Source organism: Symphalangus syndactylus, chromosome 10, assembly GCF_028878055.3.
Source record: "Symphalangus syndactylus isolate Jambi chromosome 10, NHGRI_mSymSyn1-v2.1_pri, whole genome shotgun sequence".
NCBI classification, from domain to species: Eukaryota; Metazoa; Chordata; class Mammalia; order Primates; family Hylobatidae; genus Symphalangus; species Symphalangus syndactylus.
The window spans coordinates 100021316-100037052 of NC_072432.2; the positions used below are offsets into that span (position 1 = coordinate 100021316).

A 15737-nucleotide genomic window follows, 5' to 3' on the forward strand; every position below is an offset into this window, starting at 1 on the left:
CTGCACAGCAAAAGAAACTACCATCAGAGTGAACAGGCAACCTACAGAATGGGAGAAAATTTTTGCAACCTACTCATCTGACAAAGGGCTAATATCCAGAATCTGCAATGAACTCAAACAAATTTACAAGAAAAAAACAAACCCCATCAAAAAGTGGGCGAAGGACATGAACAGACACTTCTCAAAAGAAGACATTTATGCAGCCAAAAAACACATGCAAAAATGCTCATCATCACTGGCCATCAGAGAAATGCAAATCAAAACCACAATGAGATACCATCTCACACCAGTTAGAATGGCCATCATTAAAAAGTCAGGAAACAACAGGTGCTGGAGAGGATGTGGAGAAATAGGAACACTTTTACACCGTTGGTGGGACGGCAAACTAGTTCAACCATTGTGGAAATCAGTGTGGCGATTCGTCAGGGATCTACAACTAGAAATACCATTTGACCCAGCCATCCCATTACTGAGTATATACCCAAAGGACTATAAATTATGCTGCTATAAAGACACATGCACACGTATGTTTATTGCAGCACCATTCACAATAGCAAAGACTTGGAACCAACCCAAATGTCCAACAATGATAGACTGGATTAAGAAAATGTGGCACATATACACCATGGAATACTATGCAGCCATAAAAAATGATGAGTTCATGTCCTTTGTAGGGACATGGATGAAACTGGAAAACATCATTCTCAGTAAACTATCGCAATGACAAAAAACCAAACAAACACCGCATGTTTTCACTCATAGGTGGGAATTGAACAATGAGAACACATGGACACAGGAAGGGGAACATCACACTCCGGGGCCTGTTGTGGGGTGGGGGGAGGGGGGAGGGCAGCATTAGGAGATATACCTAATGCTAAATGACGAGTTAATGGGTGCAGCACAGCAACATGGCACATGTATACATATGTAACAAACCTGCACATTGTGCACATGTACCCTAAAACTTAAATTAAAAAACACATAAAGACTTACCCATACATATAAACACAAATCAAGCAGATTTTTTTTAAAGTATTTATTATAGTAAAGGTTACTGTTGTAAAACATTAGTGACTTTGGTCCATATCTATCTTATTTGCCATTTGTCTTTAAAACATTTTACATTATTTGCATCATAAATTGTAATTTTATGACTATACATAATTGGTTTTTTCCTGACCCTTGGAATGTTACAGTTTCATGTAACTTTTAAAAAAATTAAAACACTGTAGACTAAATGTACTGATAAGTACATAATGAACACATTTAATTACCACAGTAATTAAAAAGTCCTGATCTTTACTTCTTAAGATTAAAATTCATTAACTTGAAATCTCTGGGATTTCTCTATTATCCACAATGAGAGTATGAATAATCCCTTCTCTCCGCTTCCCACTACTGACAGCCTTTATGTAACAGTCATGGTTCCCGATACTGAAGTGAGTTTCAGTCCCATCATCTACAAACTCACCCTGGAGCAACAAAAGAAGAAGGAATTAGTGGTGCAGAAACATTTATCTCTGTCTAGGGCATTCACACCATCTAAAAGTACTAGTAGTACAATAAAATAATGTATTAGTTAAACAATAAGCTTTGAAAAACAAAGTCTAAAGCTTGTATTTAGATGCTTTTACATTTCTGTTATGAATTGAAAGTTTCCTTTTTATAACCCCTACAATCCTTAAGAATCTTAAATTCGCTGGGCGCGGTGGCTCACGCTTGTAATCCCAGCACTTTGGGAGGCCGAGGCGGGCGGATCACGAGGTCAGGAGATCGAGACCACGGTGAAACCCCGTCTCTACTAAAAATACAAAAAAATTAGCCGGGCGTGGTGGCGGGTGCCTGTAGTCCCAGCTACTCGGAGAGGCTGAGGCAGGAGAATGGCGTGAACCCGGGAGGCGGAGCTTGCAGTGAGCCGAGATCACGCCACTGCACTCCAGCCTGGGTGACAGAGCGAGACTCCGTCTCAAAAAAAAAAAAAAAAAAGAATCTTAAATTCTTGGGGGAGGAATATAAACCTCATGGCTATGTGTCTATAACATATGTTTTCAAAAATAAAAATGATAAATACGACGTTTATTAGTTATTTATAATATACTTCAAGGGATCTACCCGCCTCAGCCTCCCACAGTGCTGGGATTACAGGTGTGAACCACTGCATCCAGCCAGGGATGGAGTGTTCTTAGCCACTCTGAAAATCTGATTCCTCCGGGTATAAGGTGGCTTACAATAAAATATACAGATAACAAAACCAAACACCACTAAACCTATACCTGTTCTGTTCAATACAGTAGCCACTGGCCACATGTGGCTGGCTATTGGGCACTTGAAATTGACTAGTCTGAAAATAGATATGCTGTTTAAATATAAAATAGACACTGGATTTAGAAGACCTAGTATGAAACAAAAAATTGTATAAAATAACTTTATACTGATAACATGTTAAATAATATTTTTGGTATATTGATTTAAATCAAATATAATATTTAACTTCACCTAAAATTTTTTCAAATATGGATACTAGATAAATTAAAATTACACATGAAGGTCCTATCTGTGCCTCATATTATACTTTGATTGAGTAGCAGTGATCTAGAGTAAAAAGATTAGCGCCAGGTAGCACAGAGAAGGAAGGAAGGAAGAAGAGGCTTAGAGGATAAAAAAAAAAGATTTATGCCAGAAAGCAAAGAAACCGAAAATCAGACTTAACCCCCCTGGCTATTAGCTTCCTGGCAGCCAAAGTAGATAGAACAAGGCCCCCCAGTTAACAATACCAAGCCAAAGAAGGCACAGGATGCCTCAGGGAGAGAAGCCTTTTCCTAGCTCTGGGAAGGATGTGGCCAGTGGCTCCTTATGGGAGGTGTGCTGAATACCACAAGCATGTCCTTGGGTGCAGTGTGTTCTTGTCCCCATTTTTAATACTGAGCCTTGAAAAAGGACTTCGAAAGAAAGGGCAAGGGTTAGGTAATATAATCTATACAAGTAGCTTCTTGGCAATTGGACAAATATATAATTTTGGCACGATGCTTTGAGATAAAAAGGAGAAAATAAGCTGTAACTCACAGGCAACAAGATGAGTTTGTTGTGGGTACGTACAGTACTGGGGAAGGCTGCCTAGATATGGAGCTGCCCAAACTGCCCTGCAAACTAGGTTGTAGTTAGAATGAGAAGGCAATTGTGTTATAAAGAGCTATTTTCCAAACACATGTAGTTTCCTGTTAACTACTACAAAACAAAGACATGTGGATAAATATTATTTTCACCTTTTTACAACCACAACAACATTCTTTGTGTATGTGTGTGACAGGGTCTTGCTCTTGCCACCCAGGCTGGAGTACAGGGGTACAATTGTAGTTCATTGCAGGCTTGAACTCCTGGGCTCAAGCGGTCCTCCTGCCTCAGCCTCCTGAGCAGTGGGGACCAGGCACACACCACCATACACAGCTAACTAAAAAAAAAAATTTATAGAGACAGGGTCTCATCAAACGCCCCGGGGTGGTCATGAGCTCCTGGCCTCAAGTGATCCTCCCATCTCGGCCTCCCAAAGTTACAACTGCATTTTATTTTTTTTGAGACAGGGTCTCACATTCTGTTACCGAGGCTGGAGTGTTGTGGTGCAACCTGGGCTCACTGCAGCCTCAACCTCCCTGGGCTCAGGTAATTCTTCCACCTCAGCCTCCTAAGTAGCTGGGACTACAGGCATGTGTCACCATGCTCTACTAATTTTTGTATTTTTAGTAGAGAGGGGTTTCGCCATGTTGCCCAGACTAGTCTCAAACTCCTAGGTTCAAGGAATCTGCCCGCCTCAGCCTCCCAAAGTGCTGGGATTACACGCATGAGTCACCTCGCCCAGTACAACCACATTCTTAATACCATAAAACAGCATTATCTTTACATGTGCCCTGGAAAATTTCTTGAGTGTGGGAGGAAATGCGATTCAAAAGTGCTGATTCTCTATCTAGAGAATTCCAGGGTAGGAAAAAAAGAACAGGAAGAACCACCAGGTATGGCATTGGGCACACAGTAGGTATCTGAGCCATGTTAGTGGTAACTGGAGTTTTTCCAAAGGGGGCCATAAAATACTGAAACACTCTCCAAGCCTCTCTGCATAAAAGAAGTCTCTGTCAGTAGATTTAACCCAGAGAGCAGCTCAAGCACTCAATTTTGAGTGAGCCCAAATTAAATTCTTCAGGACTCAGAAACAGAAAAGCATTCATCTTTGTAGCTTTTAAATTTCAATTTATTGATTAATCTTCTTAGAGATGGGTCTCACTATGTTGCTCAGGCTGGCCTAAAACTCCTAGGCTCAAGGATTCCTCTCACGTCAGCCTCCCAAGTAGGAAGCCACTACAGACCTGTGCTACCACGTGTGGCTTCATCTTTGTAATTTTTGATTTCTGGCTTTGTCACCTCCTCAGAAACAGCTATCAGACCAAGTAGGTTCTAGGTGGTCTTCTGAATGAATTAATCCCAGACCTCCTTTCCTCCAACTACCAAAAGCACCTTTTCTCACTGTCTTAAACCTATACTATACAAATGAGATAAAAGCAACTACAACATGCAAAATGTGACCAGAGAAGAGAGCTTCCAATTATCTCTAGCCCTGATGTTCACATCTGGAGCCAGCATGAAAGGTGGGTCCCAGGGATAGCACTCCCTGCTTGGCCCACAGACCCCATAAGACATGGGGATTACCACCCAGTGATTTCGGCTCCTAGTCCCACACTTTCTGTTTCCCACCCTCTCCCCTGTGCACACTACTACTGTTTCATTCCTGCTTGAAATTCACTCCTACATTCATCCCATCCACAGCCATAGTAATCCAAGCACCTGACAGCACAAGCCAAACACACTGGAGTCTATCTAGATGGGGATTTCAGTGTGCCTGGCCATAGTCACTGGGGTAGCCTCTTTCTCCCTGCATTGGCACTGCTGGTCTAAAATTGCACTTGTCCTCTGGGGTTCCTGAGAGTGCCCTTTGCTGTTCGTCTACCTTCGCATCATCTGATATTGTATCACTCATTTTACAAAAATCTCGCTTTCAGAAAAGAACCATCTGCTTTGAGTGTATGGCACAAAGCATTCCTAAAGTGTGATCTGTGGACCAGTAGCATTAGCAGCACCTAGGGAAATGTTAGAATTAGCATTTTAACAAGATCCCAGGCAATTTCTGTGCATGCAAGTTTGAGAAGCAGTGATAACGCACCACTTCAAATGGATAAACACAAGAGGACACCAACCTTTGGGGATATAATTTTTTAACTAGGGGCTCTTTTTAGGTATTTTACTTGCTAGATATTTTACTGGAATTTTACTTGCTATGCTAGAGCCTGGTCCAGGACAGGAAAGGGAGAGTATGAAGCTGGTGCCAGCTAAGAACATAAGTTGTTTCCAAACTCACGGTACCAGGCACCGTCTAGCAAAGGTTTTTAGAATCTGGAGTCAGGAGTACTTAATCCCTTTTTTGTTTTTATCAAGAGGGCTTTGGTTCATTATAAAATCTCTATAATTAGGAAATGCAGCAACAATTCAATGGTAACTTAGACACATGGCACTTAGAGTCATCAAATAGTCAACTTACCGCTGTCTCCAATTTTTTACCATTGCACCATACATCCATAGTATCTTTTTCTGTAAAAGTAACATAAAAACTTTAAGTTATAATTCTGTGAAGTTAACTTTTCCTATTTATTACTTTAGGAGAGGATTGATATACCAGATCTCTAAAACTCTTATTAATATTCCAAAACCCAACACTTTTTCATGGCTTTCATGGCTTGGAGACTCTCCTAAAATTTGAAGAAGCTGTGTTTGTTCTTTGTTCATAAAACTATAACGAAACAAAACCACCTTTTAAGAGAAAGTTATGGTCCTAATACAAATTGATGAAGCCTTATGAAACAAAATGAATCCAAAAGGACAATCTTTAAAGAAGGATGCATACAGGCCGGGTGCGGTGGCTCATGCCTGTAACCCCAGCACTTTGGGAGACTGAGGCAGGTGGATCACGAGGTTAAGAGATCAAGACCATCCTGGCTAACACGGTGAAACCCCATCTCTACTAAAAATACAAAAATTAGCCGGGTGTGGTGGTGGGTGCCTGTAGTCCCAGCTACTTGGGAGGCTGAGGCAGGAGAATGGCGTGAACCTGGGAGGCGGAGCTTGCAGTGAGCTGAGATCGCACCACTGCACTCCAGCCTGGGCAACAGAGCAAGACCCCATCTCAAAAGATAAATAAATAAATAAATAAATAAATAAAAAAGGATGCATACAGATGAATGTGAGGATTGACCTTTCCATACAAAATGCCCTTCAATATTGACCAGATGACTCCCCTGCCTCCCACACTCACCCAACTGGATGATGGCACAAAGAGACCACTGAAAGCAGCTGCCACAGGGTTTATATAGGATAGACAGCATGTCTGCTTTAGAAATCTAGTCCAGCTTCTTACTAGGTAGTACAATAATGTCTACTCCTTTTCATAATGGTTTCACTTTAGAGAAAAATTATTGGATTACAAGTAAAAAATAAGTATAGCTGGTGGACTGCACACTAAGGAACAATATGGAACAAAATGCTGCCCCGACACACTTAAATGGATCAGTTAACTTGCCATAGCTCACCTCAGGGTGGAGAAGTCCCCAGAGCCCCTTGCAAATGTTAGTGTCCTGAGGAGTAGCAGGAGAGAAGACTACACTAATCAAGAAGCCGGAAGTTGAGCTTTGGGTATTACAGGGAAGAAGAGAAGGAAGTATGGCCTGTTATGTGCACAAGGAGTCCGGGGGTCAGGTTTGAGGCGCCAGTCCAGGGTCTGACTGCCTGGCCATCTGCTCCAGGAACACAGTCTAAAGGGGGTTCTTTCCCTCCCCATACCTTGAGATGGGAGCCTCACTTAGAGATGGGAGAAAAGCCTTTGAGGTGCACTAGGTGGAAAAAGAGAAAGCCAGAGGGTCCAGGAGATATGGGCAGGAGAAACCTCAGTGGCAGCCTTAGTAGAAAGCTGCTGCAGTCACAGGTGCAGGTAAACTCAACTTGTCCCAAGACATGATCAGTGCACACAGTGCTCTGATAAACCACGATGATGGTGGAAACTGGTATTTTACTTGCTATGCTTCCTGAACATGTGCGTGTACTCAGAGTTTCTACAATAGCGCATTACCATGCCTCTGAAGAACACTACTAATCCAGAAGCCCTAAAAGAAAATGTATTAAATTTGACTACATAAAAGTAAAAAAAAAAGGCTGGGCGCAGTGGCTCACGCCTGTAATCCCAGCACTTTGGGAGGCTGAGGCAGGCAAATCACAAGGTCAGGAGTTCGAGACCAGTCTGGCCAACATGGTGAAACCCCGTCTCTACTAAAAATACAAAAAATTAGCTGGACGTAGTGGCGGGTGCCTGTAATCCCAGCTACTCGGGAGGCTGAGGCAGGAGAATTGCTCGAACCTGGGAGGCAGAGGTTGCAGTGAGCCAAAACTGCACCACTGCACTCCAGCCTGGGCAACAGAGTGAGATCCTGTCTTGGAAAAAAAAAAAAAAGTAAAGCCACGGCACAATTGAAGAAAAATGCACACACATTAGCAAAGTCATGTAATAAATGACAAACTCGGAAAAAAATATGTCAAACAGCATGAACAAAGGACTAAACTTACTAATGTGAAGACTATGAGAAATCAAGGAGAAAAAGACCAACAACCAAAAGAAAATGGGGCAAAGGGCATGAACAGGCATCATGAGAAAGGAAATACAAAAGAAACTTAAACCTAAGACACTCAACCTCACTTTTGAAAAAGACAAATAAAAACAACCCTGAAATACCATTTCTTCACCTAGCAGGATGCCAAAAAATCCAAAAGTTTGGCTACATGTTCTGCTGGAGAACCTGGGGAAAATAGCTAATGGGGGTACAAAATGGTAAAAGTACCATGGAAGGCAAATGGGCAAAACCTATTAAGATGACAAATACAATTGGTCTTTGACCCAGAAGAAGAGAAGTCCTACTTTCCTACTTCCAGAAATGTGTACTAATATAATATGTGTCCTGTTCCAAGAGGCATGCAAACAAAGCTATTCATGCAGCATTGCTTCTAACAGCAAAAGATTAGAAACAGCTCAAGTGTTCATCAGTTGGGAATGAGCTAAATACACTATTTACTCTTGAAATTTACTCTGCAGCTATAAAAAAGTATGAAAAAGTTCTTTAGGTTCTGATGTAAAAGGATCTTCGGAATATAATAAGTGAATAAAGCAAGATGCTTTTATGTGATAAGAGAATATGAATGAATCTGAATAAAGAATCTGAATCTGAATAAAGATTGAATCTGAATAAAGAAACACTAGAATGACACTAAAAATGGTTATCTTGATGGGGGAACATGGCAGATGGGAACAGGGATGGAAGCAAGACTTTTCAATGTGTCTTTTAATAGCATTTTGATTTCTGAATCTTGAGTATGTAACCTATTCAAAACGATATGTTAATAAAAGGACATATCTAGCTGATAAAATTTCAAATCTATTATGACTCAGCGGTGGATTTAGTGACTCATGGGAGGTGCTGCTGCATGTTCATCTTGGAGCATCTCCTCTTTACCTGCCTGCGGATTCCCTCAGCCGCATGAACAATAGCTAGGGACTTCCCAGGTGAGTCCTGAGCAGGTTATGTTCTGTAAATGCTATCAGAGAAGAGAAACTTTTCAGAACAGAAAGAGAATTTCCTTCCAACATGAAGTTTCATATGTACTTTCCTCCTGCCAGCTTTATTTTCCTCCCATGGTATTCAGTGGTGTGGAGACTACAAGAGCTAAGAATGCTAACCAACCCTGTTTTCATTGCCCTTATATGCCTCACATTTTTGGGGTGGTGAAAAAAAATGCACATGATCTTTGAGGTCAGGTCTCAGCATCACTCTTTACTAGCAGTACCCTTTGGCAAGTCACCACTACTCTGAGCTTCCATTTCCTCAGGGGCAAATGAAGATGATACCACTTTTCCCATAGGCTGTTATAAGGGTTAGGAATAATTATATAAAGTGCCTAGTATAGTATCTGGCACATAATATGACCTCAGCAAATCATAATGTTTTGTTATTCAAAGCTTTTTTGTGGCCTTGCTCTAATTTCTCAACATAAAATTTAGCAAGTCATATAATATTGTTATTTGAAACTTGCCACATAACATATAAAAGTGAATTTTACCAGGAGACCTAGAGAAGCCCATTCTTTGCCCATGAGTAGTAATAATCACCACAAATAATATTTTTAAATTATTATCAATTTTTTTTTTTGAGACAGAGTCTTGCTTGGTCGCCTAGGCTGGAGTGCAGTGGCGCGACCTCGGCTCACTGCAACCTCCGCCTCCCAGGCTCAAGCAATTCTCCTGCCTCAGCCTCCCAAGTAGCTGGGATTACAGGTGCCCACCACCACGCCCAGCTAATTTTTGTATTTTTAGTAGAGACCAGGTTTCACCATGTTGGTCAGGCTGGTCTTGAACTCCTGCTCTCAAGTGATCCACCTGCCTTGGCCTCCCACAGTGCTGGGATTACAGGTGTGAGCTACCACCCCCAGCCAAATTATTACAATTTTGAGGCAGGGTCTCACTCTGTCATCCATGCTGGAATGCAGTGGTGCAATTTAGCTCACTGCAACCTTGAACCCCTAGGCTCAAGTGATCCTCTCACCTCAGCTTCCCAAGTAGTTGGGACTACAGGCATGTGCCACTACACTCAGCTAATTTTTAAATATATTTTGCAGAGATGAGGTCTCCCTATGTTGCCCGGGCTGGTCTCGAACTCCTGGGCTCAAACAATCCTCCCACTTTGGCCTCCCAAAGTGCTCGGATTACAGATGTCAGCCACTGCACCTGGCTGACAAATAATATTTTTAAAGAATTCACAATGTGAGAAACACTGTTAAGTACTTTACATGTACTAAATCAATTAAACTTCACTCATATCACAACTCTGTGAGGGAGTTACATTATGCCCATTTTACAGATGAGGAAACCAAGGTTCAGAGGTTAAGTAATTTGCCCATCACACAGCTCTGATCCTGGAGCCTGCATTCTTCATAACTAATCTGTAAAATGTAGGCTGTAGTCAGCATAGTCCAAAGTTTGATGGATCCTGGAAGTAGAAGTGCAAGCAATATCAATAACATAGGCAATTTTGCCTTTACCTCAGTAAACAACTCTGGTCCCTTGCCCCTTCCAAACAGCAAAAGGGACAAGTTTGGGCTGAACTCTGTCTCATTTCCAGGCTCATGAGGGATTGCAAATGGATAGAGAAGAGTAAAGGCAGACGAGGAGTAAAAGGAGAAAAATAGATTTTTTAAAGACCCGAGATAATTCACAAGTAGATAAAGAGGCCCCTGGACATTTAAAAGAGAACTAACTGTATGCTAGGCATAGCTCAGGTAGTCTCTTCCATTTCTCCTAGGAAAAGTTAATATCAATTGTATTACAAGTTGGCAAAGCAGCTGATTAAGTACCTAAAATTAATTTAAAGGACTGGTTTCATCATCTTTTAAAGTCCCATATGTTCAAGTGTGTTAACACTAATCATAATCCTTTTAAAAACTAAAATTTCCATTATTAATGAGATCCAGTGGTTCTAAAACTTTAATGCAGTTTGAGTAACTATATTCCTAAACATATCACTATGAAACTTGGAAATATAACGGATAAGATGAGCTCCCAAAACCTTCTGGAAAGAAAAAAATGAGATTCAGATTGGCACAAAACTTTTCATTTAAAACAATGAAGAGAAGCTACTGGAATAAGGGTTTCAAAAATTCTGAGAGAAAGTGAATTTGAAATTAAAACTCTGTACTGAACAAAACTATCAACTTAGCATGAGGATCAAAGTAATGTTTATTTCTTAGACACCCTTTATCAGGAGATTACCTAAGGATATATTCCAGTAAACAAAGATGAAAGCAGGAGATGTGGGGTTCAATAACTGGAAGAACAAAAGAGTTCCATGAAAGAAAGCCTAGGGTGACCACAAAGCAGCAGACTTGGATACTGAGAACAGGACAACAGACTCCCAAGAATATTGTTGTTAAGAATGAAAAGAAGGGTGGGCACAGCTGCTCATACCTGTAATCCCAGCACTTTTGGAGGCTGAGGCAGGAGGATCACTTGAGCCCAGGAGCTCGAGATTAGCCTGGGCAACATGGGGAGACCCTGTCTCTACAAAAAATTTTTTTAAAGTTAGCCTGGCATAGTGACATGGACCTGTGGTCCCAGCTACTCGGGAGGCTGAAGCTGGAGGATCACTTGAGCCCAGGAGGACAGGGCTGCAGTGAGCCATGTTCATGCACACCACTGCATTCCAGCCTGGGCGACAAAGTGAGACGCTGTCTCAGAAACATAAAAGAATGACAAGAATTCCAAGCAATAGAGAACATGAGTAAAACTGCTAACAGACATAGGAATATGGGCAAAGAAAAGATTTGTTTCCCATAAGAAAAGAGAAACCCAAACAGGAAAGCTTAGAAAAACAAACAAAAAAAACTCTTCAAAAAGTCCTAGACTTTGATAATTTTGATCTGATGCAGTCCTAAGCCTATTGTTATCTAGGAAAATATTGCTTTCTTACTGATAAATCCTAAATTTCCAACTGCCTTTAAGATATATTTATAAAGAGAAATACCAAATAATACCAAAATCTACATCAATATTACTTTTTTTTTTTTTTGAGACGGAGTCTTGCTCTGTCACTGTCACCCAGACTGGAATGCAGTGGTGCGATCTCGGCTCATTGCAATCTCCGCCTCCTGGATTCAAGTAAGTCCCCTGCCTCAGCCTCCCAAGTAGCTAGGATTACAGGCATGTGCCACTATGTCCTGCTAATTTTTGTATTTTTTGTAGAGATGGGGTTTCACCATGTTGGCCAGGCTGGTCTCAAACTCCTGATCTCAGGTGATCTGCCCGCCTCTGCCTACCAAAGTGCTGGGATTACAAGCATGAGTCACTGCACCTGGCAATATTACATTTTTTAAAAACCTAAATTTATAATCCTCAAATCCATCACTATAAAACCTGGCTTAAGATATCTTATATATAAAATGGTAGATTAAATGAATGCTTCATTTACTCAGGACACATTAGAAATACACCTGCTGGACAATATACACACCTGCTAGACAATCCCAAGCAGATGGGAAACAAAAAGATTTTTTTTAATGTTTTTAAACAAATGAAATACACCTGCACTTACACTCCCTCTTCTTTTCAAACCTCCATAGAAGGTCTGAATAGTTACAGGAATTAAACAGACATTATATAAAAAAAAAAAAGTTCTGCGCAAACAGCACTAACTTACCCAAAACAATTCTAAAGTTCTCACCATCCATGTGTAATACCCAAGTATTGGTGGTTTTTGATCTGTTCTCCATATACTTCTTGAGACTTTTCCCATTAATTTCCAGAGTATATTCATAAGCAAAACCACTGATAGCGTCTATATTTATGGTCGCTTTTGTCTTTGCAGCTCCAACATAGAATGTTTCTTTGCCCACTAATTTGAACATCCACTCTTTTCTTATCTCTTCCTACATAATAAAATAGAAAAATATGAAACAAATGGAAGAAAAATTGATATCTAATTTTAGAAATAACGTAAAGTGAACAAAGGCAATGCCATTTAGATATAATTTTATTGCCCAGCGCGGTGGCTCATGCCTGTAATCCCAGCGCTTTGGGAGGCTGAGGCGGGCAGATCATGAGGTCAGGAGTTTGAGACCAGCCTGGCCAACAGTGAAACCCCGTCTCTACTAAAAATACAAAAAATTAGCAGGGCATAATGGCAGGTGCCTGTAATCCCAGCTACTTGGGAGGCTGAGGCGGGAGAATCACTTAAACCCAGGAGATGGAGGTTGCAGTGAGCCGAGACCCGCCACTGCACTCCAGCCTGGGTGACAGAGCGAGACTCCATCTCAAAAAAAAGAAAAAAAAAAGATATAATTTTATTAATTTATGATGCCAAGGTTTTAGAAAATAAAAGCATTTTAAGTTTAAATATTACATGCTATATTCCATGAATTCTATAACTATGTTTGCTTTACACAACAAAATGATACAGATCAAAAACATGACTATAAGAAAAAAAAGCCCTGAATTCACATATGAAGATGCTACTTTAACAAAATCAAGTTTCTCTATATATCATATTTTACAAAGTAACGTATTTTCTTCCTACCTTTCCATCTACATATACTACTCTTTTGCCTGATGTAGTCCCATGTTCAAATTCAATCTTGTGGACTCCGTCACTTAAAGCAACATCCCAAACAGCTACGAGATCTGTCATTTTTTCTAGGCTGTAAGGAGGGCTAAAGGAATAAAATAAAGCAATTATAGTAGGCCAAAATACCAATTAAATAACCAATTAATCCTTCCAAGATGAAAATATTAGATTAAAACCTCTAAAATGTCAAAATATTAAAGTGACAGTACCTAAGAAATTCTACTCACAGTACATTAACTATTTTCTCCCTCTTATTCACTCTTCCTTTAAGATACAACTGCTATATATGGGTACATAGTCCGATTACTTCTAAAAAAAGCCACCTTAATATTAATAGGATTAAGAATGCATCAGTTTATCCTGGTCAGTATTCTAGGTTAGGATACAGTATAGTGCGTGGAAAGGTCAATAAAAAGTCTTTATTCTTCTCCCACCAGCTCCCATGTAAAAACCATGGTATTTAATTTTATTTCTCTTTTTCAGGTCTAATCACTCTAAAACAAGAACTCTCCAAACCTCCCATACTTAAACTCATACTAGGGGTTTGTTTTAACAAAAAGGTTCCAATTTATTATACTAAGACAGAAAAAAGTCATGGAAGAAGTGCCCTATAATAAAGATAAAAATAATTTTTAAATGTTATGAAAAATATTCTTGGCATTATTACAGGAAATCTTATTTTAAAAAAATAAAGGACTTTGGGCTGGGTGCAGGGGCTCATGCCTGTAATCCCAGCACTTTGGGAGACCGAGGTGGGCAGATTACTTGAGCCCTGGAGTTCCAGACCAACCTGGACAACATGGTAAAACCCTGTCTCTACAAACATATTAGTCACACATGATGGTGCATGCCTGGAGTCCCAGCTACTTGGGATGCTGAGGTGAGAGAGCCACCTTAGCCCAGGAGGTTGAGGCTGCAGTGAACCATGATTGCACCACCACGTTCCAGGCCGGGTGAAAGAGTGAGACTGTCTCAAAAATAAGAAATAAATAAAGGATTTTGGTTTGTCAGAGATTGCTGGCATATACTTCAACATATATTTTTGATGTCAATATATCCTATGTGAATGACATAATACATATATAATATCTAATTAATATTTTGATATTGGTGTATCTTTTTAGCTTTGACAGAAGTATCATTTATTACAGTAATAATAATCATAGCTAACAGCTATTAAGTGATAACTATGCACCAGTCACTGTTCTAAGAGCTTTAAATATATTAACGCATAGAATCACCATGAGATGGCTACTATAAGTATCCTTATTTTACAGATGAGGCTTAGAGAGGCTAAGGGTTTACCTAAGGTTACAATGACATTAAGTGGCAGAGGTAGGATTTAAACCTAGGATTCTGGCTCCAAAGCCTGTTCTCTTAACTACATCTTCCTCTTTGTTCACCCTAATCTCTGTATGCTCTAAACAGAAGATGGTAAATGGATTTTATATCATTTTGAAGTGGTTGCCAGGAACTCTGTGCTGACAGAAATGAGGAGACCTCACATCAAGGCTCTACTGAAATGGATGCCATGTTACTGGTGGCTACCTCCATGCCAGGTATTTAGTACTCCTGCTGTAAGTCATACAAAAGCAGAACCATGTATTCTGCAATTTTACAAAATGTATTCTTAACAGAGCATCTTGGATAAATCACTCTTTTGAATGATAACAATCTTGAAAATGTCAAAGGCTACTTTACTGCAATATAAGACATTTACCTTTCATCATCTTCAAAGATAGGACTGTCATCTCCAGATGCCATAGTTGGCAAAAACAGTCTTTAATCCAATTAGCAGCCAGGAAAGAAAAAAGCAGAATTGCAGCAAAGAAAGACTGAAAGCAACAATGATGACATCTACAAAGGGTTTTTCTAATTTTGCAATCCATTTATTAAATTACATGGAGTTTCGGATGAAACAGCTTCTACGTAAAATAGAATTGCAATCTTTAATTTTCAGAGAAAGATGTTACATCATGCAAATCAGTCAGTCATATTTTTCCCTGTTATGGATTTATAATTTCTTAAAGGTATACTTTATCAAAACTAAAGAACAAACTCTCCTTTGTTGCAAGTGTTATAGCATATCAGAGCTGCAAGAGACCTAAGAGATCCTCTGGGTCCTATGCTTCTCAAATTGAAGCACAAGAAGCCCGAAGGCTATGAGTCAGGGAATACATCAAACTCCAGGATAAACACAATGTATCTTCTGGGAGCATGAATGTTAAAGTGGCAACTAATTTAAAATGTAATCTTTATTTTAGAAGGCTACACTATGGTGGAACATAACTTTTAAAATCTTTTAGGTAACTTCAAAGAACTGATGAGTTTGCAAGAAGCAGACAGGGATATGCTGGTCTGCTCTCAAAGAGTGAACTTAATTTATCCCCTTACTTAAGCCCATTTAATTTACTAGTGCCAATGATGAATCCACAAAAGTTATGTGGCTTGCTCACGTAACTGGCAGGATCCAACCCAGAACTAGAG

At 40.0% G+C, this 15737-nt stretch overlaps 1 protein-coding gene across 8 annotated transcripts in view; it reads right to left on the reverse strand.

Annotated features, from left to right (window-relative positions):
• Nucleotides 1–856: 856 nt before the first annotated feature.
• Nucleotides 857–15737, reverse strand: part of FAIM (Fas apoptotic inhibitory molecule) — a 32829-nt gene continuing 17948 nt past the window's right edge. For 4 of the 8 annotated variants that reach the window (XM_055295279.2, XM_055295282.2, XM_055295283.2 and 1 more), the window contains 4 exons: nt 13203–13335; nt 12327–12555; nt 5582–5631; nt 857–1472 (listed from right to left, as the gene is read on the reverse strand). In XM_055295279.2, the coding sequence (XP_055151254.1) occupies nt 1323–1472; nt 5582–5631; nt 12327–12555; nt 13203–13335 (562 nt within the window). In that variant the 3' untranslated portion in view covers nt 857–1322. Of the gene's footprint in view, nt 1473–5581; nt 5632–12326; nt 12556–13202; nt 13340–14970; nt 15031–15737 lie in introns of all 8 variants that reach the window. The other 4 variants (XM_055295277.2, XM_055295278.2, XM_055295281.2 and 1 more) reach the window with 2 other exon arrangements.